Source organism: Arachis hypogaea, chromosome 13, assembly GCF_003086295.3.
Source record: "Arachis hypogaea cultivar Tifrunner chromosome 13, arahy.Tifrunner.gnm2.J5K5, whole genome shotgun sequence".
NCBI lineage: Eukaryota > Viridiplantae > Streptophyta > Magnoliopsida > Fabales > Fabaceae > Arachis > Arachis hypogaea.
Window position 1 is genome coordinate 28482022 of NC_092048.1, and position 27474 is coordinate 28509495.

The window sequence follows — 27474 nt, forward strand, 5'->3', positions numbered from 1 at the left end:
GAGTAATTTGATCCAAAATTTTAAGATTTAAATAAAAAATACAATTTTAAAATCAAGTTAAATTTTAGGGACGATTTTGTATGGAAAAAATTTTAAAAACGAAAAAAATTTTTGACCTAAACTTTAGAGACCAAAATTGTAAATTTTTTTTGGGCTGTTTTTTTTTTAATATGTGGTGCTATGTGGATGGTGAGGATGAAATAATTATACTTCTCTTTGGGACTGTTTGTGTGTCATTCGTTTTCCTAGTTTCTTCGATTTGTTTTAAGTTAGAATGCATGTATCTTATTTTGATAAATTGTAGTTCAAACTTTTATATTTTACATACATACATTGGCATACAGTATATATTCGATATATTATGACTAAGTGTATTTAAAAATATCCATAACTATGTATTTGATATATCACCTAAATCAGATACGACAACTTTTTTGACTAAGATACATGTTAAGAGTAAGATACAAAAGAAGGTAACAACCAACAAGTATCTTCTATGCCTAAGAAGAAATAATTAATTAAAACAAACTTTCTTCATTTCAGTGAATGTACCACTAACAACTACACTCTATAGCAGACAAATAAAATTCAATACAAATTATTTGCATCTTATCACTTTTTTTTATAAATTTGGTGAAAAAAAAATTTCTTTTCACCCAATTCAACTCTTCATCAAAGAAATTCCCAACTCTGGTATACATTTTAATAGTGTGCTTTCTGAGGCAAAACCACTAATATGACTTATACTTTTCAACTTGAGAGACTAAAGTTAATATTTGAATGCTAGGGACTCAAATAAAACTTTAATCTATTTGTGTGGCTTGATAAACACAGAATGCAAAAGAAGACAAGAAGTACTAGAATAGAACTCCATACAAATCAATGTCACCTTGAAAAGAAAAAATTGGCAAAAACATTATATGCTTTATGCAGCATCCTTGAGCTTCTTGGTGATGGTGGCAAGAATATTCCCCTGGTGGAATGCTTGCAGCAATTCAATCTCAGAAACCTGTCTTGTTCCATCCCCAGCATAAGTCCCTGCTCCATAAGGGCTTCCACCTTTCACTTCTTCCATCTCGAACATGCAATGGCCGAACGTGTATCCGATTGGAACATATATCATTCCATGATGTGCCAGCATTGTTATAGCAGTAAGGCTATACATAAATCATGACAACTTTGATCAGCAACTAACAAGTACATAGTGATGTCTAATAAGGAACAGAGTTAAGATATAGAAGCTTGTTTTCTTACGGTGTTGTTTCTTGTCCACCACCTTGCGAACCGGTGCTGTAGAAGAGTCCAGCAGGCTTGCCTACAAGGTCTTGTTGCAACCAAAGAGGTCCGGTTTTGTCAAGAAAATCCATGAACTGGGCAGCCATCATTCCGAACCGCGTGGGGAAGCCGAAGATAAGGCCATCAGCTCCATTGAGCATATCAGGTTCAATGATTGGTACATCACTCTTTGGTGGTGCATTCAGCTTATGAAGCACTCCATTTGGTAGTGTCTCAGGTACCTGCTCATATTAATATGATTTTTTTCAAATGGATATTTTGGATATACTGGAAATGGAAATCCATATGCTTAGGAATGATATCATATATTTATTTGGTAAGTCAAAAATATTAGTTAATTAATTAATACATGCCTGCCATAGTTTGGCCTCAACACCTTGTACAGATTCTGCACCTCTCTTTATTTGTCTTGCTAGTTGCTCCACATGCCCATACATTGAGTAGTAACTGTCAAAATAAAAGAAATAATGTTGTTCTTTTTTGTAAATAAAGCTGTAAAACTAAAAAAGAAAGGGGAAAATGCAAAACTGAAGGCACCAAGGTCTAGATTTTATCACTCTCATTGTAAATTAATCTTGTATTGAAAAAGAAAGTTCCATTTCATCAATCTTGTCTTAAAGTATGAGATCAAAACTGACTTCACTTTCTTATAAACAGTGCAGAATCAAGTTTGGCAATATAAGATAGCTGAAAAGAAGATGAAAGTTGCATGATCACAGATCACAAAATGACATCAACCCCTTTAATGGAAAATACTTAATTCTTGAAATTTTTATATATCAATTTCAGATGTAAAAGCATCTATTCTAATGGCAAAAGTAGTAATCTAACACAAACAAGCACAAAAAATCTTCATCTCTAAATATCTTGATCATGCTTCCAATTCAAGTCAAAACAATCATAAAAACTGCGCTCTCACTAGAAGATAATTATAGCCCAAGAAAATTTAGAAAGATCCATTTTCTTTTTACAAATCAATATCACAAACAAAGAAGAACCCGTTTGAATAAGTGAAAGAAGATCAGTTCTGAATTTTCCATAATGAAAGACCATGCATGAGAGAACGATAAATTTGAAAAAGAAGAAAGACTAATCACTAATTATTAATTAACATGATATTACGAAACAAAGAAGAAAAATAAGTGGCATACACAATGTAAACTTTGACTGCCATTGATGATCTTTAATGTTCTCTTTCAGTTGATGATTGTGTGTTGTTATGTGTTTCTTCGTCGTTGATGGTTGAAGAATAGTAGTGGCAACTGCACGGGAGATATTTATTAAGCTCTTATAGTTAGGAACCAATTTTCGTTAACTAATAATTTGTTAATCTTTTTCTTTTAAAATTTTTCTTTTTATCTCTATAATATCAACTCAAACTTTTAGTCCTTTTTCAATTACTGTCTTATTGGCTAATTATTAGTTAAAAAAAAGTTTATAAATAATTTTTATTTGACTAATTAATTTTTGTTTCCTTACTTCAGGGATACTTCAAACACAAATTAATATGATAGTTTGACATTGATAAATATTTAATTACTGTTTAAACCTTATATGTACATAAAAAAATGCTGTGTATGGTGAGTTGTGGCTTTTGTGGTAAGAACAATCCCAATTGTAAGTGTAGACTGGGTAGTATTGATCCATCCCCAGATTTAGCGGAGAATTAGATATGGAATGCAACAAGAATTCAGATTCTATGACAGCAAGGCAAGGTGTGTAAACCATCAGAATTTATCAGCAGTAATGATATTTATCATGAAGTTGCATGTGTATTTCATGGTTAGAGAGTTTGGTAGGAGTTAGTTCAGTAGTAGAGTGTTCTTATTTATTTATTTTGGGTTTTCTCTTTTCTGTCTAATATTTTTATGGAGTAATCAGAGAATTCTTGCACAACAATTCAACCAAAATCCTCCAAACAGGACGCCGAATTCGGAAGACCTATTCCAACAATTTATGCAGATTCAAGCTGCCTTTTATAAAGAGAACCAAACCTATTCATGATTCATAAGTTCCCAATAAGCAACAGTAAAGATGAGGAGAACAGAATCAGTTAAGTTTTGTTACATTAAAATTGAATGATTGGAAACATGAGAAAGAGGAAGTATCTAATGATAAAGGACCACTATTTGATTCAGAATAAGAGCCATACCCTTTAAGATATTTAATTACCAGCAGAAATTACTAACGATTATAACATAAGTATGAAATTGATGTCAAAAATAAATTTACTCCTTTACAATGTAACAGAACAATAGAAGTAAAAACATGGCACTAGTTCTTTTAAACCTATATTACCATAGAAACAGTAATAGAACCCAATAACAATGTCAATCTAACAAATTTTGTATCCACTGTGTTTATATTGCATATCCCTTAAGCTTCTTTGTGATGGTTGCAATATAATTCCCCTGGTGGAATGCTTGCTCCAACTCTAGGAAAGTTGGCTCTTCAAAACTATAACTGGCCGCGCCATAGGGTGTTCCGCCTTTCACTTGTTTCATCTCAAACATTCCAGGCCTAAAATTGTATCCAATAGGAACAAACAACATTCCATGATGAACAAGTTGAGTGATAGCACTAAGCCTGTCAAAAGAAGTAGTGAAATGCATCAGCCACATTCAAATTTGCTAAAGAAACAGCATTATTTCTAGGTAAGAGTTTTCGCTTGGTACGCTGAAGTCTCTTGGCCACATCCTTGGTGGTGCGTGCTGCAGAAGATTCCAGCTGGTTTGCCTGCAAGCTCCTGTGTTTTCCAAAGGCATCCGGTTGCGTCTAGAAAAGCCTTAAACTGAGGCGCCATCATTCCGAATCTTGATGGGAAACCGAAGATGAATCCGTCGGCTTTAGGGAGCTCATCAGGCTTAATCACTGGTATGTCTATGTCCATCTCAGTCTTGAATGAACCTTTTGGCCAATCTATCATCTGTTTGTCAGGTACCTGCTCATACCTCATTCAGCAATTAACTATGTAGTTTATTTTCTCATTGAAATCAACATTTAGAAATTATTGGAAAAATCAAAAGGCAATTAGTTTCCCCCTGCTGAAGAGAACTTGGTCACAGAGCATTGTTAGATTTCAAGAAGAGAAGCATTTTGCTTACTTATTTCCTTTTGTATGTTGGTGTGGCAGAGTTGTATAGATGATTACAAAATGTGTACACAAAAAAATTGGTCACCAAATTAGACCTAGGTATAAAATATATATTGAAAATAAACTAAACACATGTATTTATACATAAATAACAAATTTAGTGGCTGATTTTTAATATGTGCATAGTATTTTTGTTTAACGAAATACTGGAGCCACAAGAAGTGACTTTGTTAACAATGCAAGAATGAAGTGAACTTTACAAAAACAAAGTATGAATCCAATACAGGTTAACAATCATGGCATGAACAATAATGATAACACTGCAATAATTATTGGCTATATAAAGCAGAATTACTATTGCTAATTTACTAATGACAAAGAGCCAACTTTTTTCAGTCAGTATTAACTAATTTTTTAAAAATTATTTTATTTATCTTAAAACTCTAAATCATAAATCTTTAATTTTAAATTCTCAAAAAAAGATAAAAATTTTAAATTTAAAGAAAAGATTGGCTGATGTTGATGATCTAAAAATTAGTTCCCTTTTCTTCTCTTCTCAAATTTTATGGACAATGTGGCACATGAAAACATATATGAATACACATACCTTCCACAGTGTGGCTTTAACACCTTCTACAGATTCAGCACCTGTTCTTATTTTTTCGGCTAGTCTGTATATGCACGAACTCCGCGCGTAGTACCTGCAAAAAAAAATTAAATAATACATATAGCACAATAAAAGCATACTAAGAAATCCATTAAAGAACGAAATGAAAATCCGAATTCAATTAGCACTCAAGAAGCTCAAAGAAGATCGAAATTAGAACCAATCCATTTGATGAGGCACAATGCATGACAGAAGAAAGTAAGAGTGTGCAAGAAACAGGGTTAACAATGATACAGATAACGTAACGCAGAAGACAAACAAAAAGGAATAAAAAAGTTCATACACGATGTAAATTTTGACAGCCATTATTGATGGATGATGAATTGATGATCTTTCAAGTTCTCTGTGCTTCTCCTTTCTTTCTTTCGTAGGCTAAATGAAAACGAAAACCCTTCAAGTTAATGATTGTGAAGATGGCGGGAAGTGTCGTTAGCCTTTTATTACATATTGTGTAACATTTGAACGTGAAAATAAGTGAAATTGTCTTTCTAATGCTTAACTTTTTCTTTTATTTTCTTTTTTCTTTTTTTTTTTTTTTGTTGGCGGAAAACAATACGAGATTGTTTGATTGCAGTTAAGTTGTCTAAAAATATTTTTCAACTAAAGTAGTAGAGCGTTACCATTCGCTTTTAATTTGTTTAAACAAAGTGGTGCATAAAGTATAACTCTTTATAAATGCTTGAAGTTGTCTTGGAACCATAGTTGTAAAAATCGGACCGGATCGGCCGGTTCGACTAAAAAACCGATAAACCGAATCTTGTACCAGTTCGGTTTGATATATTGACCGTTTAAAAAAATGAACCGATCAAATTGGCTTAAACTGGTCAAAACCAACACAGATCAAAACCGAACCGATCCAGTCAACAACGCAGTCAACGGTCAACCTGCGTGCCGATGACTTCAGCATGTAGGTTGTGAAATTTGGAAAAATATATTGCGGGGAGTAAGAGTCAAATTTGGGTCTTTTAACTCAATATTTTTTAAATTAATTATTTTTTTATTGAAGTACAAATTAATTAATTTTAAAATAAAAATAATAATGAATATAAAAATAAAATAAAATTTATTTATTCTGAGAAAAAAATAAATTTATATAATTATTTAATTATATAAAAATATTTAGACTTTGAAATTATTCTTTGGATATAATTTATAGATTGTTATTCTTATTGTGTCTAATTAAGATATTATATAGTAGTATGAACTAATTATATGTCTATTTTTGTATTAGTTATTTATAGAATTCGACTTAATTGTTTTTAAAATGTTAGTAAAAATATGTATTTCAAAATTTAATTTTAGGTTTTTGACTATTTTTATTTTTTATTTGCATAGTATCGAGTCAACCGGTTCAACCAGTGACCCACCGGTTGAACCAATAACTCAGTGACCCAGTGACTTGATCGGTTCGATTATCGGTTCGGTTTTGACAACTATGCTTGGAACCTCTTGAAAAAGTACAAGTACTAATTCATTTTTTCATTTAATTCAAGCATGCTTATGCAATTTTGAAAAATTATCGTTGTTTTTATATACTCAATTCTCTCCCTCTTCAACTGTCTTGTGCTTACCAACTAGAAGATATCTATATCCTACAAGACATAATATAAAAAAATAGAAAATATCCTTTATATAGAAAATAATAAATCATAACAAATAGATGAATTGATAAAAGAGTTCTTAATCTAGAAATTAAATTCAAATAATATACACTTAGGTGACTTCACTTTTAAAGGTGGTCTTTTTCCTCGTGTGTACATGCAAAATAATAGATTTAATGTGTAACATACACGTTAGTCTTGTAACTGTTAGCTCCATGAAATTTTACAAAGAATTTTGATGATTAATAAATCTAAATATAATTTAATAATTTTATTAATGTACTAATATTTGCTCAAGTGTGTCAATGAGAAATATGAATAAGTCAAAAAAAAATGAGAAACAACCTCGAAAAATAAGTTGAGTGGGCTGACTACCTTAAAAAGCAAGACTATGCATCTCAGATTGTTGATCATCTCACTTCCACTTGCAAAATTAATGAAAGCGACAAAACCATTACCTCAGAAAAGAACCAAAGCTTCTAATGTTCAAATTTAAAGCATACCCAAGAGGTTAAGCCCTTTGGAAAAACTCTCTCATGATTAAAATACAGTACAGTACGAAACTATGATTCTTAGGAAAAGGTAATAAAATAAGCTAAAAATGATTTGATTTCTACACTACTTTAAGGAATATGGAGACAGAGACAGAAGAAGAGTTTTCAACTAATCTTCAATGCTCCCTAGCTATATAAAGTCGATCCATACTCTAGAAAAACAAGAAGAATATATCCGAAAAAGAAGTGCAGCAAACATTTTCATATATTTTGTTCTTAGTTTATTTTCTTCTTGTTCTTCCATTTTAGAAGAAATTTTTGTTCTTCAAATTATAATTTGAATAGAGTTTCACTCACATCTGTAGACCATATTACATTTTTGTGAATATGAGACATGTTTGCATAATATAGTCTCAAAGAATCTATAAAGGATTCATCAAATCAGTTGTAGAAGTTGAAAATGTCTTTTTACTGGTTCACCTAGTGAGTCTTTAGTGTTGACACCCTCAATCATTCAATGATTCTAGTCTTGAGAAGTATTAAAGATAGAATATCTAACATTCTTAGGTCAAGCTGCGGTTTGGTATGAGTCTTACTTGAGAAAGGCAGGAAAATATCTAAGACTCTTGGTTAATTGGGTATCCAATTAAGTCCCTTTTTTTAGATGGAGAAGGCTTGAGCAACAATATTATTTAACGTTCTTAACTTAGTAAGGTATTCAATTTGAGTCTTACTTGAGATGATCTGCTGAATATCTGAAGTTCTTGGTCGCTGGAATATCTGATAAAGTCAATTATAGTCTTAATAAGACTTCAAATAATAATATCAAAGGTTATTAAGTTATACTGTGGTGGAATCTGAGTCAAAGTTGTAGCCTGAAAAGGTTTTTTGCAAATAATATCTTTATACACTTATTCTAATAGCAAGTCATTTGAGGACTGGACATAGGCATTTTGAGCTGAAATAATATAGTATATCACTTGTGCTTCTCACTTTGAACTCTATTTATCTTTTACTAAGTAGTTTATTCAAAGTTTAACCTTTTCTAAAAGCATATGAGATTGTTATAAATCGTTTTAAAAAGCTGTCTATAGTCAGCCATAGACCTTAAAAAGATATCTTTCAAATATTTGCATCTCTGAATCCTTTTTAAACAAATTTAAAATGAGGTTGCAATCTAAACAAATGACATATATTTCCGCTACAACCAAAATGGGAAAGACTTTGAGCATCTTAACGGTTGTAGAAGCAAAGATCCACGGCAGATCCTATATCAAATCACCTTGAAGGACTTCTCTCAATAGTCCTCTCAATAAAATTAGGAAATAATAATTTCCTAACAGTATATAGATGATGGTGTTATTTGCTACAACTATGGTGAAAAAGGTCATATCAAGCCAGAGTGTCCAAAGGTGTCTGAGTCTCCTAAACAGAGAAAAAGAGTTTTAAAAATGAAAGTAGACTTAGAAGATGATGCTGAGAATGACAGAGATCTGCACAATATTGTCATCATGCGCTTTAGGGCTGACTGTGAGTCAGAACAAGTGGTAATAATCTTTGATATTGAGCTTTCATTTTCTAAACTACATATTTTATATGAGGAACTCTTGGAAAACTTTCAAGAGATATCTAAGGCATACTTTAAGCTCAAACGACTTAGAAAATTGAATCTTCTAAGATCAACTAAATCTGAGGATCTACAAAAAATAAATGATTTTTTGAAAGAGAAAAACACATAACTAATTTATGAGATAATTGTTCTTAGAAAAGGACATCTAGAACTTATAGCTACCAACGAGTACATTTAAAGTTAGATATATACTTCTGAACCTCAGAAGATATACAACAATAACAACAACAATAACAAAGTCTTGTCCCACTAAGTGGGGTCGGCTACATGAATCAAACGATGCCATTGTGCTCTGTCATGTATCATGTCTACAGAGAGACCGTTTACATGTAGATCTCGTTTGATCACCTCATGGATGGTCTTCTTAGGTCTTCCTCTGCCTTTCGCCCCTTATCCATCTTCCATCTCATCCACCCTCCTGACTAGATGTTCTATCGGTCTTCTTCTCACATGTCCAAACCACCTGAGATGCGATTCAACCATCTTTTTCACAATGGGTGCTACTCCAACTCTCTCCCTTATATCTTCGTTCCTTATTTTATCCAATCGCGTATGACCTCTCATCCATCTCAACATCTTCATCTCTGCCACACTCAGCTTATGTTCGTGCTCCCCTTTAGCCGTCCAACACTCCGTACCATAAAGCATAGTCGGTCTTATAGCGGTGCGATAGAATTTACCTTTAAGTTTTAAAGGCACTTTTTTGTCGTATATAAAACCAGATGCACGCTGCCATTTTGACCAACCTGCTTGGATCCTATGATTTACATCCTGTTCAATCTCTCCATTGTCCTGTATGATGCACCCAAGATACTTAAAATTTTTAACTTTTCGTAGGCTGTTTTCTCCTATCTTCACCTCTATATTAGGGTTTTCCCTTCTCAGACTGAACTTACATTCTATATATTCCATCTTGCTACGGCTTATGCGCAGACCATACACTTCTAGAGCTTCTCTCCATAACTCCAACTTCTTATTTAGGTCTTCCCTTGACTCTCCCATAAGGACGATATCATCGACAAAAAGCATGCACCATGGCACAGGCTCTTGGAGGTGCTCTGTGAGTACTTCCAAGACTAATGTGAAAAGGTATGGACTTAAGGATGATTCCTGGTGTAATCCTATACCAATAGAAAATTCCTCTGTCACACCACCTTGAGTCTTCACACTAGTTGTGGCCCCATTATACATGTCTTTAATTGCACGAATATATGCGATCCTTACTCTTCTCTTTTCTAAAACCTTCCATAAGACCTCCCTTGGTATTCTATACGCTTTTTCCAAATCAATAAACACCATATGTAGATCCCTTTTATTACTACGATACCTCTCCACCATCCTTCTTAAAAGGTATACCGCTTCAGTGGTAGATCTGCCTGGCATAAATCCAAATTGGTTCTCTGTTACTTGTGTCTCTTTTCTCAACTTCCGTTCTATCACCCTTTTCCATAACTTCATGGTATGACTCATAAGTTTGATCCCTCTATAGTTTCCGCAACTTTGTATATCCCTCTTATTCTTGTAGATAGGTATCAAGGTGCTCTTTCTTCACTCATCAGGCATCTTCTTTGACCTTAAAATCTCATTAAAAAGCTTGGTTAACCAGTTGATGCCTTTTTCTTCAAAACCCTTCCAGACCTCAATCGGGATATTATCAGGTCCTACTGTCCTGCCATTTTTCATCTGCTTTAAAATCTCTTTTACCTCGAAGTCTCGGATCCTCCGATAGTAGTCAAAGTTTTGATCTTCTTCCCTTGTGCATAACCGACCAAGGCTCGGAAGAGTCTTCTGTCCCTCATTAAATAACTCGTAGAAGTAGCTTTTCCACCTTTCATTAATCTTCTCCTCTTGAGCCAATACCTCTCCATTCTTATCCTTTATGCACTTAACCTGATCCAAATCTCTCGTTCTTCTTTCACGGTTCTTTGCGATTCTATATATACCTTTTTCTCCTTCTTTCGTGCCCAAAGACTGGTAGAGACCCTCATATGCTCCTGTTCTTGCTTCACTTACAGCCACTTTTGTCTATTTCTTAGCCGCTTTATATTTTTTCCAATTATCTGCGTTGCAGCATAGAGACCACTTTTTAAAGCACTCCATTTTTATCTTTATCTTATCTTATACACTCGCATTCCACCACCAGGACTCCTTGTCTCTTGGTCATATTCCTTTAGATTCACCAAAGCTTTCTTTTGCTGTTCTTCTAATAACTTCTGTCATCTCCCTCCACATCTCTTCCGCGCTTCCATTCTCATCCCACTTTGCCTCTTCTCCTACCCGTCTTAGGAAGCTTCTTTGTTCCTCACCTTTCATCCGCCACCACCTCGTCCTTGGGTTCTTCGTATGATGTATTTTTCTCAACTTTTGCTCAACGCGAAAACCCATGACGAGCACCCTATGTTGTGTTGTCAAACTCTCTCCCGGGATAATTTTACAATTAATGCAAAATTTCTGGTCGACTCTCCTCAATAAGAAGAAGTCAATTTGAGAGCTTGTCATGCCACTCTTATAGGTTATAAGATGTTCGTCTCTTTTTTTAAAACATGTATTTGTGATGAGAAGATCAAAGGTTGAGGAAAAGTCCAAAATAGTTTTACCTTCGACATTGATCACCCCGAAACCATGGCCTCCGTGAATATTCCCATATCCAGTCACTTCTCTCCCAACATGGCCATTTAAATCTCCTCCTAAGAAAATCTTATCTCCCAAAGGTATGTTTTGAACCAAACTCTCTAGATCCTCCCAAAATCTTATCTTGTGTTGTTCGTCCGAACCCACTTGCGGTGCATAGGCGCTAATCACATGGAAAGCACCTCCCTCCACCACAAGTTTGATAGAGATGATCCGATCTCCTACCCTTTTAACATCCACTACGTCCTTCTTCCACTACTTATCCACAATTATTCCAACCCCATTCCTATTCTTCACCTTTCCTATATACCAAAGTTAGAAACCAGAAGTATCCAACTCCCTAGCCTTCGCACCAACCCATTTTGTTTCTTGTAGGCACATAATGTTAATCTTCCTCCTTGTCATGGTGTCCACCACCTCCATGGACTTTCCTGTTAGGGTGCCTATATTCCATGTCCCAAATCTCAACCTTCTGTCGCTCCGACCTTTACCTTTTACTTTGTGAACTAGCTTATTTATACTCGTCCGTTCACGAAAATGTGAAACCCTTACTCATTTAACACTACATCCGGGCACCGATGCAGCGGCTCTTGCTCATTTGACACCGTACTCGAGTCATACAGCGCGTTGCTTCCGGGCAACGACCTAGCTTTAGCGCAATAATGTCTTCGATTCATGTCATGGGAGTTCGACTATATTTTTATGTTGGTTGTCGAAGACCTAACACAACCCTCCTCCTTTATCCGGACTTGGGACCGGCTATGTACCACAAGTGTAACATAGGCGGAGTTGAACCTCAGAAGACATGAATTCTTAAAATGAAAACTCAGAAGAAAAAATCTCACGAGAAACAATCTCAGAAGTTATCACATAAAGATAGTATGACTAAAAGAAAAGAGATTTATGAGCTGGTGAGAGTTAATAAAGTTCTCACTGCTAACATAGAAAAATGGTTAAATGCCTCAAGAATATGGATCTAATACTTGGTAGTAAAAGACTATATCTTTAAAAGTTTGGTCTACGATATTTGAAAGTAATGATGAGAAAGTTTGCCAAATATGCTATAAACTTGGACATGACACAGATCAATGTTCCTAGTTCAAGAAACAAAATGGCTATAAAATCAAGAAGAAGCTATTTAAGAAACCTTAAAAGAGAAATCCTAAGAATCTTGAAAAGATAGGTTATCAAAAACCCTAATAACAATTTAAAAAACTAGCCAATTGGGACCCAAGCTAATTTGGGTGGTTCTCACCTTATCTCAAATTCTTTCAGTAGATGGTTTGACTCACAATCTGCTCAGTATCATTCAATTCTGTGATCAAGGTTACAAAGTAGTATTTGATACTGATCAGTGAGAAGTTATTAACAAAGCAAATGAGTCTACTATTCTCACTGCTAAAAAAGTGGACGCTACTTATGTATTGTACCTCGAGAACCTATTATATCAAAATGTAAGATGTCTCTCCTCAATTGTTGACAACAAATAATTGTGACACAAGAAGTTTAGTCATGCTGATATGAAACTCATTTATGAGTTATCTCAAAAAAGGCATGTGAAGGTTCTTTTCAAAAACTCTTATGAAAAGAATTTCACATGTGATTATTCATTATTGTGATAATGAAAAAACGGACCAAAACTTCATTCAAGAGCATCAATATTGTAAATTCTTCTAGAGATATGCTAATTTGTTTAAATTAGATTTAATTTTATTTAAATTTTAAACTCCTAAAAATATACATGCTAAAAAAATAAAAACCAAATAAAATATTTTGACAAGGCCAAAAGCAAATAAAATTAAATCTAAACTATTCTACTTGAAATTTGAACAAAAATAAGAATCAAAATCAAATTTAATTTTAATTTTAATTTTGAACTTGCATCTCAATTTAGCCCCATGAACTTGAGATGAATTCTTGAGTTTCTTGTTCTCTAAATTTAGCCCAATGGACTTAATCTTTTTTTTTTGGGCTAGCAATTAATATTTTTGTATGAGTATTGCAAAGTTTTTAAAATTCTTCTTGATCTTCTTTGTGCATGCTTTAGTGATAACATCGTTAGGCATTATAAATTTTATATTTTTTTCTTTTGGGTTTGAAATTTGAATGTCCAAATTGTTCTCTTGAGTATATAGGAGAAAAAACTTAATAAGTCTTTCTAATTTTTAACACAATTAAACGACCTTAATCCTAAAAGGGTATTATACTCTTTTTAAATTTAATACAAAGAGAGTATTTTAATCATTTTAAATTTAAGTTCAAATTTATAGTCTCTAAATAAACTAAACAACCTTGAGTTTAAAAGGAGTATTTTAGTCTATTTAAAATTAACCAAAAGAGTGCTTTAGTCTTTTAAATGAAATTCTGACTTTTACTTTCTAAAAATAACATTAATCTAAAAAGGAATTTTTAGTCTTTAAAAATAATCCTAAACGGGATATTTCAGTATTGTAAAATTTGATGGAAGGATATTTTAGTATTTTAAAATCAAAATTCAAATTTATAATTTCTAATTCATTTAAACAAAGTTTGCAACAATATTTTAATTTTCTAAAATGAATTTTGACGAAAAGAATATTTTAGTCTTTGAAAATTGACCAAATTGTTAATAGTCATTTTAAAATAAAATTTAAATTTCTACTATCTAATACAATTAAACAAGGAAGGGTAATTTAGTCTTTTCAAAACTAAATTCAATCTTTAATTTGTAGTACAAATCAAACACCTTAATTCTAAAGGAGTATTTTAGTGTTTTTAAAATAACTATAAAAGGGATTTTTGGTTTTTTTTTTATTAACAAAATGGTCATTTTAGTCCTTTTATAATAAAAATTTAATGTATATTTAGTTTCTAATATAATCAATGAACCTTAATGCTGAAAAGGGTATTTTGGACCTTTTAAAATTAACAAAAAAGTTGTATTAGTTTTTTTTTTTAAAAAATCAAATTTTCAAGTTTTATTTATATACAAGTAAACAAAATTAATTCTGAATTTAGCGTTTTTAAATTTAATCCTTAAAAGGCTATGTAGTTTCTTTTTAAATTAATTCTTAATGGGGTATTTTAGAATAAGAATTAACTAAAAGTGTATTTTTGTTATTTTAAAATCAAATTTTATTATTTGAAATATTATTAAACAAAATTAACTCCAAATTATATTTTTGTCCTTTATAAATGAACTAAAACGACAATTTTATTTTTTTAAATGAACTAAAAGAATATTTTGTGAGAAAATTAAATATGATACTATAGTCATTTTATAAAATTAATCAAAATAATATTTCAATCTTTTTTGGTATAATATATTTTTCGAAAATAAACAAATAATAAATGCTTATAAAAATATTATTATTCACATGCCAATTTTTGTGTGTTCATTTTTTTCCGTACCAATACATATTAATTTACTGTTATACCAAAACAAAGAGTTAATACTCAAAATGATCCCTAAAATTTGACTCCCGACTTAATTTAACCCTCAAATTATCAATTGATTCAAATTGCACCTTAAAATTTTAAGACTGTAGCTCAAATTGGCCCTTCCGTCTATTTCCGTCACCGAAAAACTGACGTGGCATGTGTAATTAACACTTGGCAGCCTCAACGGTGGTCTGATGTGACAAAATTTTTGTATGCATCAATTTAGCCCCCAATAATTTGAAAAAAAAACCTAGCAACCCGCATTTCTTCCAAATCATTATGTTTCGGGTGAAGTGGGGAGCAGGAGCAAGCCTCAGATAGCTCTAGCATGTCCTCTGGATCTGCCTCTTCTTGTGCTTTTTTGTTCCATTAGCCTTCACCATCCTTTGCTTCTGCCTTTGAGTCATCGTCGCCATCACAGTTGTGGGTCGGCATCTGCCTCTACTTTGGCTCAGCGTATTCTAAATCTTCTTCGCCATTGCGGTGCTCGGGTTGGCCGTCTGCCTCTGCTCCTCTTCTGAATCTTCTGCTGCTTGTGGTAGGAAATTTTGGGTGACCCTGATCCGCATAGTACTGGGTGAACAAGTGTGAAAAGCTTTCAACTTGGCCTACAGCAACACCATGTGCGCAGAGCATCGGTGAGACTTAAACCCACTTTCTGAAATTAGACTCTTGAGACTTAACCCTCTTTTTTTTGGTGTCATGGGATTCTGATTCTTTTTAATTGGATTAGCCACCATAAAAATTCATTGTAGCAAAGTTCTCTGGAAAGGGTGGACAACAACTATTTTTTTGGGAACATTTTTTCGAAAAACAAAGAGGGAACTTAGGTTAAAAGTTGGAATCTTTTGGAAAAAATCAATGTACGAATACTTTCACTTGAAGGATTTGATCTTACCTGAGACCCAATTGGCTTGATTGATTTCAGCTTCCTCAATAATTTTTCTTTCAACCCATTCATTCTTTGTTCTAGAATCAAAAAATAATAAAAAAGAAAAATTAAACTTAATTTTGTTATCCGAACAAATTAGGGTGAAAATTGGGAAAATAAAGCTTAAAACTTTTTTTTTTGGATTCTTCTTTTGATGTAGTGATGACTCTTAGTTCCAATGGCTTGTTTGGCCAGTGATGGTTGCTTCAATGGCTGAGAGGAGAGAGAGAGAGTAGTGTGATGATAATAGTGGTAGTGGGTATAAAAGAAGGGTAAAACTGAAAAAAATTGTTGATCATATGGCCTCTGAAATTCACCAAGTTAGCTTTCCGGTGACGGAAAATGACAGAAGGGTCAAATTGCGTTGGGATCAAATTTCAGGGTACAATTTGAGTCAATTGAAAGTTTGAGGGCTAAATTACGTCGGGAGTCAAATTTCAGGGGCCATTTTGAGTATTAACCCAAATAGTAGTAATATCACATTCTTGTTGTAAAATAAATAAGAAAGAGGAAATAGATATAAAATAAAGAAACATAAATAGATAACTTTAATATTAATATTCACCAATATAATTACTCAATATACATGTAGAAATATTCTCTTTTCATAGCTTCATAAATGTGAGTCCAACCTTGGAACTTCTTGCACCATCCACTATTAAGTTTTTGGACCGCCCAACATGGTTTGATTGGAGGAATGGATATTCATATTTATCATAACACTCCTCCTTGAATGTCCATTTAGGATTATACCTCATTAAAACCTTACTAAAGAAAAACCCAATGGGAAAAAACTTTAGTGAAGGGAAAAGAGTACAATATCCTTTGTGATGGGGACTACCTCGTTAAAAACCTTATCAAGAAAAACCCAATGGGAAAAAACATGACTAAGGAAAAAAAGAGTACAGTCTTTCCCTCTTGTCAACATCATTTAATATATCGAAATCGGCGCATCCCAATCTGATGTACTAATTTTTTAAAGGAGGATTTTGGAAGTGACTTTGTAAACAAGTCTACCAAATTATCACTTGAGCGAATCTGTTGGACATCAATTATCCCTTGATTTTGAATATCATGAGTGAAGAAGAATTTGGGAGAAATATGCTTTGTTCTATCACCTTTGATGTATCCACCCTTAAGTTGAGCAATGCATGCTGTATTATCTTCAAATAAGACAGTTGGAGCTATCTTATGATCAACTAGTCCACATGATGATAGAATATATTGGATCAAACTCCTGAGCCAAAAACACTCGCGACTAGTTTCATGTATCGCTAGTATTTCAGCATGACTAGAGGAGGTTGCTGCTATCGTCTGTTTCGTGGACCTCCATGATATAACTGTACCACCATATGTGAACAGATATCCTATTTGAACTTTTCCTTTTGTGTGGGTCAGACAAGTATCCTACATCTGCATAGCCAACTACTTGTGACTTGGATCCATATGGATAAAATAATCCCGTATCAACCGTTCCATGAAGATATCAAAATATTTGTTTGATTCCATTCCAATGTCTTCTGGTTGGAGAGGAACTATACCTCGCTAATAAATTCACAGCAAATAATATATCAGGTCGTGTATTATTAGCAAGATACATTAGCGCTCTAATAACACTAAGATATGGTACTTCAAAACCAAGGATATCTTCATTTTCTTCTTTAGGATGGAATTGATCATTTTTCACATCCAAAGACCTTACGATAATTGGGGTACGTAATGGATGTGACTTATCTATATAAAATCTCTTCCAGATCCTACATCCACGCCGCACAACCCCGTCTGCGACACAATTAGAGAAAAAGACTGGCAAAATGGTGCTTCAATAAAAGTATGAGAGTAAGTACTCCTGGTACTCTATAATCTAACTATGTCTAATGTAAGGTGGGATAAAGTTAGATAGCCTCATGTTGGAAAAGATCCATGGATTTGGAATTGGGAAGCGTATCTCCGATTGGAAAGTGAATCATTCACAATTTTTGTGGATAATTTACCTGGCAATGTTTCGAAGAATGAATTGTTTCATATGTTCAAGTGAACAGGAAGGATAAATGACATCTATTTGGCATGTAAGGAAAAGTATGGCCGGATCCATCTGTTTGCTTTTATCAGGTATACTACAAAAGGAGGTACATTAAAGGCCATCAGGGAGATGAATGGAATGTGATTAAGGAGCAAAGAGATCTTTGTGGGTGAGGCTAAGTACAGGAGGAGGATTGATGTCAGGGAAAAAATCACTACACACGATGAAGATGTCAGGGAGTCTCTTGATGGAAAATAAGAAAAAATCAAAGAAAAGAATATTGAGGTGAACGAGAAAGAGAGAGTTGTCTTGGAACACCACAGAAGTGAAGAACTAGAAATTCAGAGGGAACTGTTGGAGGTGGGATGGGATGCGGTGGTAATGATGTCACATGGGCTACGGGAGGTAGAACATGACAAGGATAGAAAGGTATTTGCTGTTGAGGATTTGGATGAGTGGCATGAGGGTTTTTTGAAAACGCGAACGGATAATCCTTTAATGTATCCGGCAGTTATGGTGAGTGCGGAATCTATGGAATCTCAAACAATCAGCAACGAAGCAATCTCTGAAAGAACAGAGACTTGGGAATACAGGGATAAACGGAAAGAAGGGGTTGATCTGGTGTTGAATGGTGATGTGTGAAAACTTCATGCTAGTGACTTACCCCTTGCACATACATTTATCTTCATGTTATAAGTAGTGTTAATTTATTTTGAAATTTTAATTGACAGTAACTACCTTAGTTTAGTATTTTTTTTTTCTGTGGAGGTTGTAATTTCGATTGAAATAAAGTGATTTGAGATGTGCTCCTCCCCGCATCATGTCTCTGACTTCTATATTTATTTTTAGTGATTAAACCACAGATCAATATACTGCATTGAAGCTACGTTTATATATATATACTCATTGTAATATGATTACCTTTAGTATAGTGTACTTGGATGATGAACCTGTTTCATATGATTAGTTTACTTGGAATAAAAAAAGTGAATATGGTTGTAAAATTGGTCCACAAGGTGTAAAATGGAAATGGAAATAGCTTTGTTTAAAGTGTTAATTAATCTTTCATAATAGCATGTGTTTGTTTTCCTTCTGTTTTATTTACTGAGTTCAATAGTCTTGAGAGAGTGGTGATTTATAATATGTAACAACAAGGTATAAATAGGATCATGCAGATATATGTCTTGTGTCAAATGAGTAATTAATTAGCATCTGTGTAAGTGTAACACATCCTTAATACTCACATTAAAAAAAAAGTTTGGTGCTTTAGAATGAAAGGTTGGACCAAATGACAGAATAAGGTAAAAACAAAACAAAGTTAGATGCTAATTTTTCAAAACTTATTTTTTTATGTGCTGTGTAATCGAAGAACACCCCATCATTATTATGTTTCTTCGAATTTCACCACCAATACATAAATATAGATATGCAGAAAGTACTAAGCAATCTAGCTTTCTACACTAGAAGACAATATTGACATTATTCTTCCAATTTTATTTCTTCAAAGTTATGTATCATTACTTTGATCTCAAAGTGTTTCATGATTTATTGAACGGTAGAAGCTAAGTGCGTGCGTGTGTCTTTTTTCTCAAATTAAAACACCATTATGATTTTAATTTTCTGCATTAAGATCAAGAAATTTTATATTGGTTTTAGAAAAAAGCATGCACTTGAATGTCCTACTATTTAACTATTTTCATAATGATGCTCTATGATAGTTGAATGATAGATATTCACTATAGACATGAAATAAAATTGTCGTGGCAGTTCAAACTATGATTCTGAGAGGGAAATAAATAAAAATACAAATTCTTTATGTGCTATTTATTTTAACTATTAAAAACATACATACCACTTGTTGGCTTAATATATGTTACCTAAAACTATTTTTCTTTTACTAAGATCTTAGATTGATTCAATATTATAAATTGATTCATTAAGAATGTTATTTACATTCTCTAATTTGTGGCCCACCGTGTGACATTCTTGGCATTTGGTGTATTGTACCAGCCACATAATGATGGCTTTGAGTTTCTCCAAAAGGCATGCCTTTTAATTTGGCTCTGTTATTTGTTTTTTGTTTTTAAATAAAATTTGTAAATGCACAAATGACCAAATTATATTCATTTGAATATTTCACATTGCTTTCGTTGATTAAAAAAGAAGCAGCTAATTTTGTTAATAATATAAAATTAGTAATCTAAGTGCTAAATAAGTTTTGTAGATGGAAAGCAACAAGTTTAATTACTTCAGTTTGAAGTCAATGATAGCTGTAATCAAGATTAAACAAGATTTTCTTTATTATCAATTCTCTTAATCAAGATTTGAAAATATAATCCTTTGAGTCTGAGAAAAGTAAATTCTTCCTAATAGATTTTCTTAAATAAATACCTATATAATTATTATAGCCACCAAAACATCTTAATAACCCCTTTAGTATCATGTACTTGGGTGATAAACCTGTTTCATATTATTAGTTTACTTAGAATAAAAAAAGTGAATACGGTTGTCCCCTATCTTAATTAATTTCACCTTATAAATGATACTCCTTGTATTAGCTGCTGTTGCTGTGAATGGCTTGCAACCATGAAACATTATTTGCCATTAAATTGTCTCCCATGCCATGAAGTACTCGTTCTCACCCTCCCACTTGTGATCTTATTTTGATAATTTACTCTAGGCACATTCTTGTTTCTATTAGGTCCTCATTTTATTACAAGGCTACTTAATGGGTAGCACCACTGAAGGTTCTGCATTTCAGGTTCTTCAATTTTCTTTAATGTTTAATTTCAAGTATTTGCGATTCTGTTATTTCTAAAACTAGCTTATAGTTAATTTTGTGCTAAGCATACTTAATTATATTGTATTGTATTGCATTGCATTTTGTTTTAATTGTGTGGATTGAAGTCTATGTCTGTTCTTTCCATGTTCTAATTTGGGTGAAATGAACTGTGTAACTTTTTCTAAAAACAATTTTCTTTTTAGATTCATTTTGAGATAGTGAGTGTAAACTTCACTGCAGATAGAAATTAAGCTCAATTTTATTGTTGAGGTTTTCGAATTGATAGATCTTTATATACTATGCACCTGCTACATGGTTCTAAAACCATGGTTGCATTGCTGGTACTCATGGATGTGTTATAAATTTGGCTAAGCTTTATGAGGTCTGGATTCTAGTGTTCTTGCTATGGCCAATTTATAACTGAGATTAGTTTAATCAGTTGATGTGTATGTTCATTCAATAGGTCACAGCCAATCCATGGGATCTTTCTAGGGTGCCAGGAGGATCATCAGGAGGATCGGCAGCTGCAGTTTCTGCCAAGCAGTGTGTGGTATCACTGGAAAGTGATACTGGTGAAAGCGTGAGACAGCCAGCATCCTTTTGCGGTGTTGTAGGTTTGAAGCCAATTTATGGCGTATGCGTCTTCACTTGATACTATTGGTTGCTTTGATTCATCAATCGTTAATGCTGGGATTCTCCTTCATGCAATTGCTGGTAATGATAGATTTAATGCTACCTCAAGCAATCAAGTAAGAGTTCTTTTATATTTGGTATAATTGTTATATCTCATCTAATCTGCTGTTGTTAGCTGAAGTTATCAAAGGTATTGGCATAATTTGTTTATAAGATGGGCAATTGCTGAAATCATTGCAAGTGTTTATTTATGTACATCTTGTTATTAAATCATTTAACAGTCACTTTTTATTCTTGTGTTGATATATTCATTCTTTCATCCATATTTGTTCTCTATTTTCATCAAAATTTTCTATATCTTCTTGATTTAGATTATGCTCAGGTTAATTTGATATAGATTTTGTTTATATATTCTATAATTCAAGTTAATTGTTGCTGTATAGAGTTAAAGGATTTGAAGGTACCACTATTGTGTGTTTGGGTTGGTCTGATGGATCGGAACATTAAGTTCGTATATAATTTCTCTTTTTTTTTTTAGTGTCTTCTTGCGTTTGTGAATTGTGACATGGGGAGCCCCATTGTGGCTCATGTCCTTATGTTGTTTGATAAAATGCCTCAACGAAGTGATACATTTGTACTAGATGGACCTTCTCTGTGTAAAGCTAAAATTTAATTATTTTTTCCATTTCAAGGTTGAGAATTGTTCCGTATAGCTGCTTGGTTGGTTGTTTATTGCACACTACCTAACAATATTAGAGCTCCAACAATTTAATTATACCTTCTTATTTTGCTAATTTTTTTGTACCCAATAATTGCTTTGCTTCATCGATGGTATTAAGGAACCTACAACATTGGCAGCAGATGAGTCTTCTAAGCATAAAGCAATGTTAGAAATTTTTGAGTCCACTATTATTCAGGTATCTTCATTCTATTTACCAAGGATATAGTTGAAATTATTGACTTATATATATAAATATCTCGATTGCTCAACTTTCAATTCCACACTTCTTATTACAAACTGCTTTAGTATTTGAGCATCATGTTTCTTTATAAAAAATGCTTAGTCATCCAAATTAATGGCATAAAATATTTCAAAATTGACGAGGAGCAAGTAATTGATGGACTTGATAAAGCTGTGATGAACATGAAGAAAGGGGAAGTTGCATTGGTGACCATACATCCTGAGTATGCTTTTGGCTCATCTGGGTCAACTCAGGAATTGGCCACCGTTCTTCCCAACTCCAACGTGTACTATGAAGTTGAGCTGGTTTCCTTTGTAAAGGTGAGAGAGAATTGTCTTATGTTCCTAATGTTTTATGGTTCTGACAATATTAAAAATAACACTAATTTAATAAAAATGGAATGCAGGAAAAGGAATGTGGGATCTGAATACACCAGAGAATATAGAGGCAGCTGGAAAGAAGAAGGAAGAAGGGAATACATTGTTCAAGGCTGGCAAATATGAAAGAGCATCAAAGATATATGAAAAGGTATTGTACTCCCTGCAAAAATCTTAGCAAAATTTATTGTGATGTGAGAAAATTTAGAATCACATGAATAATTTTTTGGGGTTTTAATATATAGTTCTCTGTATCCTTCACTGTAGAGTGCAGTACAGTTGCAAGATAAGGCTCAACATGTTCTTTTTAATTACTTGCTTGCAAAAACATCTCATGCAATTGGCTGATGCTCATCTGTTAACAATGATTTTCTACTTAAAAATTCTTTGTGCTATTTCACTTCTCAAATTGATTAACCTTACGCTTTGTTAATCATGATATTGTTTATTTAGTGTTTTTCTATGTTAATATTTAAAGTTTAATAAATATGATGTAAAGAAAATAGGTTATAGTAAAAAAATATGGTATAAACTATTGTAGTTGGTCAGTTTTTTTTTTTAAGCTCATGCATGAAATTGCGGCGGTTCAAAACCGTCGCAATTTTTTTAAAAGACCCACATAAAATTGCGGCGGTTGTAAAACCGCTGCAGATTTTTTTAAATCAACTAACCAAAATAGCGGCGGTTTTGCAACCGCCGCAAAATCACCAACCTGATTTGCTGCGGTTATGCCAGCGGTTTCTCAAAACCGACGCAAAATCAAATCTCCACCCCCTTACAGGCGATGCTTGTGGAACCGCTGGAATTTCGTTTTGCGGCCGTTAAAAACCGCCGCAAATCCCTAAAAAAACCGCCGTTATTCAGCGTGTCTCTTATAGTGAGCATGGAAGGTGGAGAAAGTTTTCTCTAACATGTCATTATCAGTTATCTTTTTCCATATAATTTTATTCGTGAGGTGATTCGAAACATTGCTGAATTATATTCATTTATGGATTTAAAATCCTTTAGATGCAAGTGCGTCCATTCATATCAAACTTGAGGAAAGATCACCGTCTTTTGATTATTATACCTTTCTTCAAGGTCTTTCCACAGATCTACAGGATCTTCTAATGTGAGATATTAATTTTTCAATCCTTCGTCAAGATGACGACGAAGGAAGATCATGACTTTGGTTCTATCCTTCTGAGATGTATTATTTTCAGCTTTAATGGTATCTCTAAGATCCATTGAATCAAGATGGATTTCATCGTCTAGTATCTATGATAAATAGTTGTTTCCGGATATATCAAGAACATTAAATTCAAGATGAGAGAGTTTCGACATAATGAAAATTTATTACCTGAGTCTTCCTAAAATTTAATCAGAGTCTCGTACTGATAACGTGTTGTAAAATAAATAAGGAAGAGAAAAAAGATATAAAATAAAGAAATATAAATAGATAACTTTAGTATTAATATTCACCACTATAATTACTCAATATAATAGAGATGATTCATATATTTAAAAATATATGTAATAATTTAGTAAAAGACAAAAAGAGAGGAATATATAAAGAAGGAGAGAAGTGATTTTATTATTTCTGTTGTATGTCATCATTTACAGGCCACACCTTCTTTATTTATACATATAAAAATATTCTCTTTTCATAATTTTATAAATATGAGTCCAACTTTAAAATTTTTTGCACTGTTCACTATTAAATTTTTGGATCGTCCAACATAATTTAATTAGAAGAATAGACATTCATATTTATAGTTACAATTCTCAAATTTAGGCAGAAATGAAAATTCACGGCCCTATATTCATTTTCATCATTATTTTCGGATTTTGTATCGTAATTACCCCCCCCCCCCCCCCAAAATCAGGTTCTTTGTGGTTAAAAAGTAGGGGGAAGAAGAAACATACACTTTTCGGGGGTATTCAAAAGAATTCCTAAATTATTGCCTCTTTTCTATTGGTGTTAGTTAACTAATATCTTATGTTCATTGGTTTATTGGTTAGGAGGCAAACCAAAAATCTAAGCAGCCCCTCGCTCCTTTGGACATGTTGGGCTTTTCCCACGTGTAGCCGTCTTGATCCCAATATTATATTCTAAAGAGTACAAAATCAAAAGTCAGACACGATGAACGGCCATCATGTTGGTGCTAATTGCTGAATGGATCCGAATAATAATAATTGAAAATAATAATCATAATATAGACGAGATTATTGGTTGTATCAAATGCATCTTAATCTATAACTATTATTGCATATGAAAACAAAAAAAAAAATAAAAAAAAACTAGTATACATCATGCATGAGATATGATAATATTAGATGTAAATAAAAATTATAAAATATAAAATATATATTAAAGTTAAGTTAAACAATAATATATATATATATATAACTGATTTTTATTATGTACATAATATTTTTGCATGAAATATTTGAGTAGTATATCCACCTTCTTAAATTGAAATTTTATTATCGTCACTTTAAAAAAAATAAATATAAAATATTGAGTGATTTAGTAATAATCATTTTCTTTGTCAAAAAATGATTATGCATAGTATTTAAAGAAGTTAAAATTGCTATCGTAAGGATAGAAAGAAATATTGTCAAGAGTAAAGTATCGTTTTTGTCTCCAACATTTGGGATAAGTTCTATTTATGTCTCTAATGTTTAAATCGTCTTATTTGTATCCTTAACGTTTATAAAAGTAATTCAATGTTATCCTACTATCAATTATACTAACAAATCAGATTATATTTTTCAATTATTCTCACTTGTATGTATTCATTCTCAATTAGGTCTCACTTGGATGTGTTTGATTTTATATTATACACACTATTTGTGTTTAGATTCAATTATATCCCTAGAAAAGTGAATTATGTAAATGTTGTAGGAATTAGTTTCAACATTTGATGAGCTATTTTTCAGAGTAGATAATCGATTTTATCCCAAACATTTATATTCTAACTTCAAGAAGAGATTTTTAAAACTCAAACTAAAACGCTCATGACGTGTAATTGATGGCAGGATAACATTGAATCACTTTTACAAACGTTAAGGATACAAATAAGACGATTTAAACGTTAGGAACACAAATAAAATTTATCCCAAACGTTGGAAACGATACTTTACTCTATTGTCAAAATATGAAAGGTTAACATAGCGATATAAAGAAATATGCATATTGTAATACTTTGTTGATACCTAAACTAAAATATAAAATTTTTAACAATACTAGTTTAGATAATTCTTAGGGATTAAACCAAAATTTCACAATATATTGCATACACTAAGTTTTGATGAAGATTAATTTTTAATTTTTTTACTTATGAAGCTTGAGGTTAACTGTTAGACATATTTTTAATACGATATTTATTAACATGAGTTTAATACATTTATTTTTTTGTATTTAACTGTATCTTAATAAAAAATAAAAAAAAATTTTTTGAACACGTTTAGACATATTTAAATACTATCTCAGTATGTTCAGTTTTATTTTTAACATATATTTTAAAAATAGTATATATTATTATTTATTAAAATAAAAAATACTTTAAATATTTTATATAATTAAAAAAATATTAATAAAATTTAAAAAACTAATTTATATTTTAATATTAATAAAATATTAAAATATTATTATAAATGTCTAAAAAATATTTTATAATATATATTCGTATGTTATAAAAATTTAAAATTTGTATCTCTATATTTCTGATCATGTCGTATCCGAATCTGTGCGACATAATTTTTTACTATATAAAATAATCGCAACAAATTAACAAACCCATCATCTTTATTTTAGATTGCTGTTAGCCAGAGTATCTTGGTCAACAATTCAAGAGTCATGTTTGGCAGCACGTCTCTTCGTTACGTTTTTCCACATTTGCCGAAATAATACAAGACAATGAGAACCAATTATAAAAACACCTTATCTTTGTCTTTATATGCAAATATATCTTAGGAAAAGCTACCCTTCTAATGTTACTTGATAATTTTCTAGTTTACAAATAAAAACACATCAAAAAGACCTACGAACCAAACAAATTTTATACATTTCTAAAATACGTTTAATGCATTGTCTAATAGTAACTAAAATCATTCTACTTGATTTATAACAAAAATAAAAAATATATTAAAAGATCAAAGTGAATGATTATAATTAGTTTTAATAATTTAATTTTTATATACCGGTAATATTAAAAGAGTTTTACCTAAACTCATTATCAACAAATATAATTAATTTTTAAACTGATTATCTAAAAGTCATTTAAAACCTAAATATGATTAAATGATCTATAAAACTAATTACAGTATATTAAAATTAAATTCTATTTTTAAACACATATAAATAAATAAATATATTTAAAAATATTTAATTTTTAAATAAGATGTTCAAAATAGATATAGAACTTCAAAAACATTTCTTATTTTTCATTTTATGATCTCTTAGATAGCATTTGTTTTGAGGTATTGAGATGGAGACTAGAAGACTAGGACTAAATATTATGTTTGTTGATCTAGAGACTGGTACTAAAATTTCAGTCTTTATCCCCAAATTTTAGTATTTCAGTACCTTCAAAAAGTAGGGATATAGGAGACTGAAATTTTTGGAGACGGAGACTGAAATTTAAATAACATTTAATACCTAAAATACCCTTATTTCAATTAATTAATTCTAACTTTACCCTTTGTGCAAATTAAATTAGAATTTCATTCTTATTTTAATCTTTGTCTTCCACTTTACACCAAACACAATACTGAGATTTATTTCAATCTCTGTTTCTCAGTCTCACTTTCAAACACTACCTTAAAGCATTGATTTCTGAGTCTCAAAAAATAAAGTGCAAACCAACTTCTAAATTAGTAGTATTGGGATCAAACAACGTCATTGCTTTGAAAACAAAATGAGGGGGAAAATATTTGAAAACGATGTTAT

At 32.0% G+C, this 27474-nt stretch overlaps 3 protein-coding genes across 4 annotated transcripts; 1 reads left to right on the forward strand and 2 right to left on the reverse strand.

The window, feature by feature from the left end:
- Positions 1–587: 587 nt before the first annotated feature.
- Positions 588–2637, reverse strand: LOC112737849 (NAD(P)H dehydrogenase (quinone) FQR1). Its single transcript, XM_025787984.3, has 4 exons — positions 2448–2637; positions 1650–1743; positions 1255–1517; positions 588–1157 (listed from the first exon to the last, which is right to left on the reverse strand). The coding sequence occupies exons 1-4, from the start codon at positions 2468–2470 to the stop codon at positions 926–928; spliced, it is 612 nt and encodes a 203-aa protein (XP_025643769.1). The 5' UTR covers positions 2471–2637; the 3' UTR covers positions 588–925.
- A 1019-nt stretch (positions 2638–3656) lies between these two features.
- LOC112733208 (NAD(P)H dehydrogenase (quinone) FQR1-like) lies at positions 3657–5964 on the reverse strand. Its single transcript, XM_025782086.1, has 4 exons — positions 5879–5964; positions 4998–5091; positions 3972–4237; positions 3657–3882 (listed from the first exon to the last, which is right to left on the reverse strand). Exons 1-4 carry the CDS (start codon positions 5962–5964, stop codon positions 3657–3659), a joined length of 672 nt encoding a protein of 223 aa, XP_025637871.1.
- A 14234-nt stretch (positions 5965–20198) lies between these two features.
- On the forward strand, positions 20199–24913 carry LOC112737850 (peptidyl-prolyl cis-trans isomerase FKBP65-like). 2 transcript variants are annotated; one of them, XM_072213381.1, is made up of 6 exons: positions 20199–20548; positions 21033–21283; positions 22042–22119; positions 22308–22484; positions 22571–22692; positions 22809–22924. In XM_072213381.1, the coding sequence occupies exons 2-5, from the start codon at positions 21206–21208 to the stop codon at positions 22589–22591; spliced, it is 354 nt and encodes a 117-aa protein (XP_072069482.1). In that variant the 5' UTR covers positions 20199–20548; positions 21033–21205; the 3' UTR covers positions 22592–22692; positions 22809–22924. The 2 variants fall into 2 exon arrangements, with proteins under 2 accessions (XP_072069482.1, XP_072069481.1); XM_072213380.1 differs by lacking the exon at positions 22809–22924 and adding an exon at positions 24543–24913 and having other exon boundaries at positions 20200–20548.
- The last annotated feature ends 2561 nt before the right edge of the window (positions 24914–27474 follow it).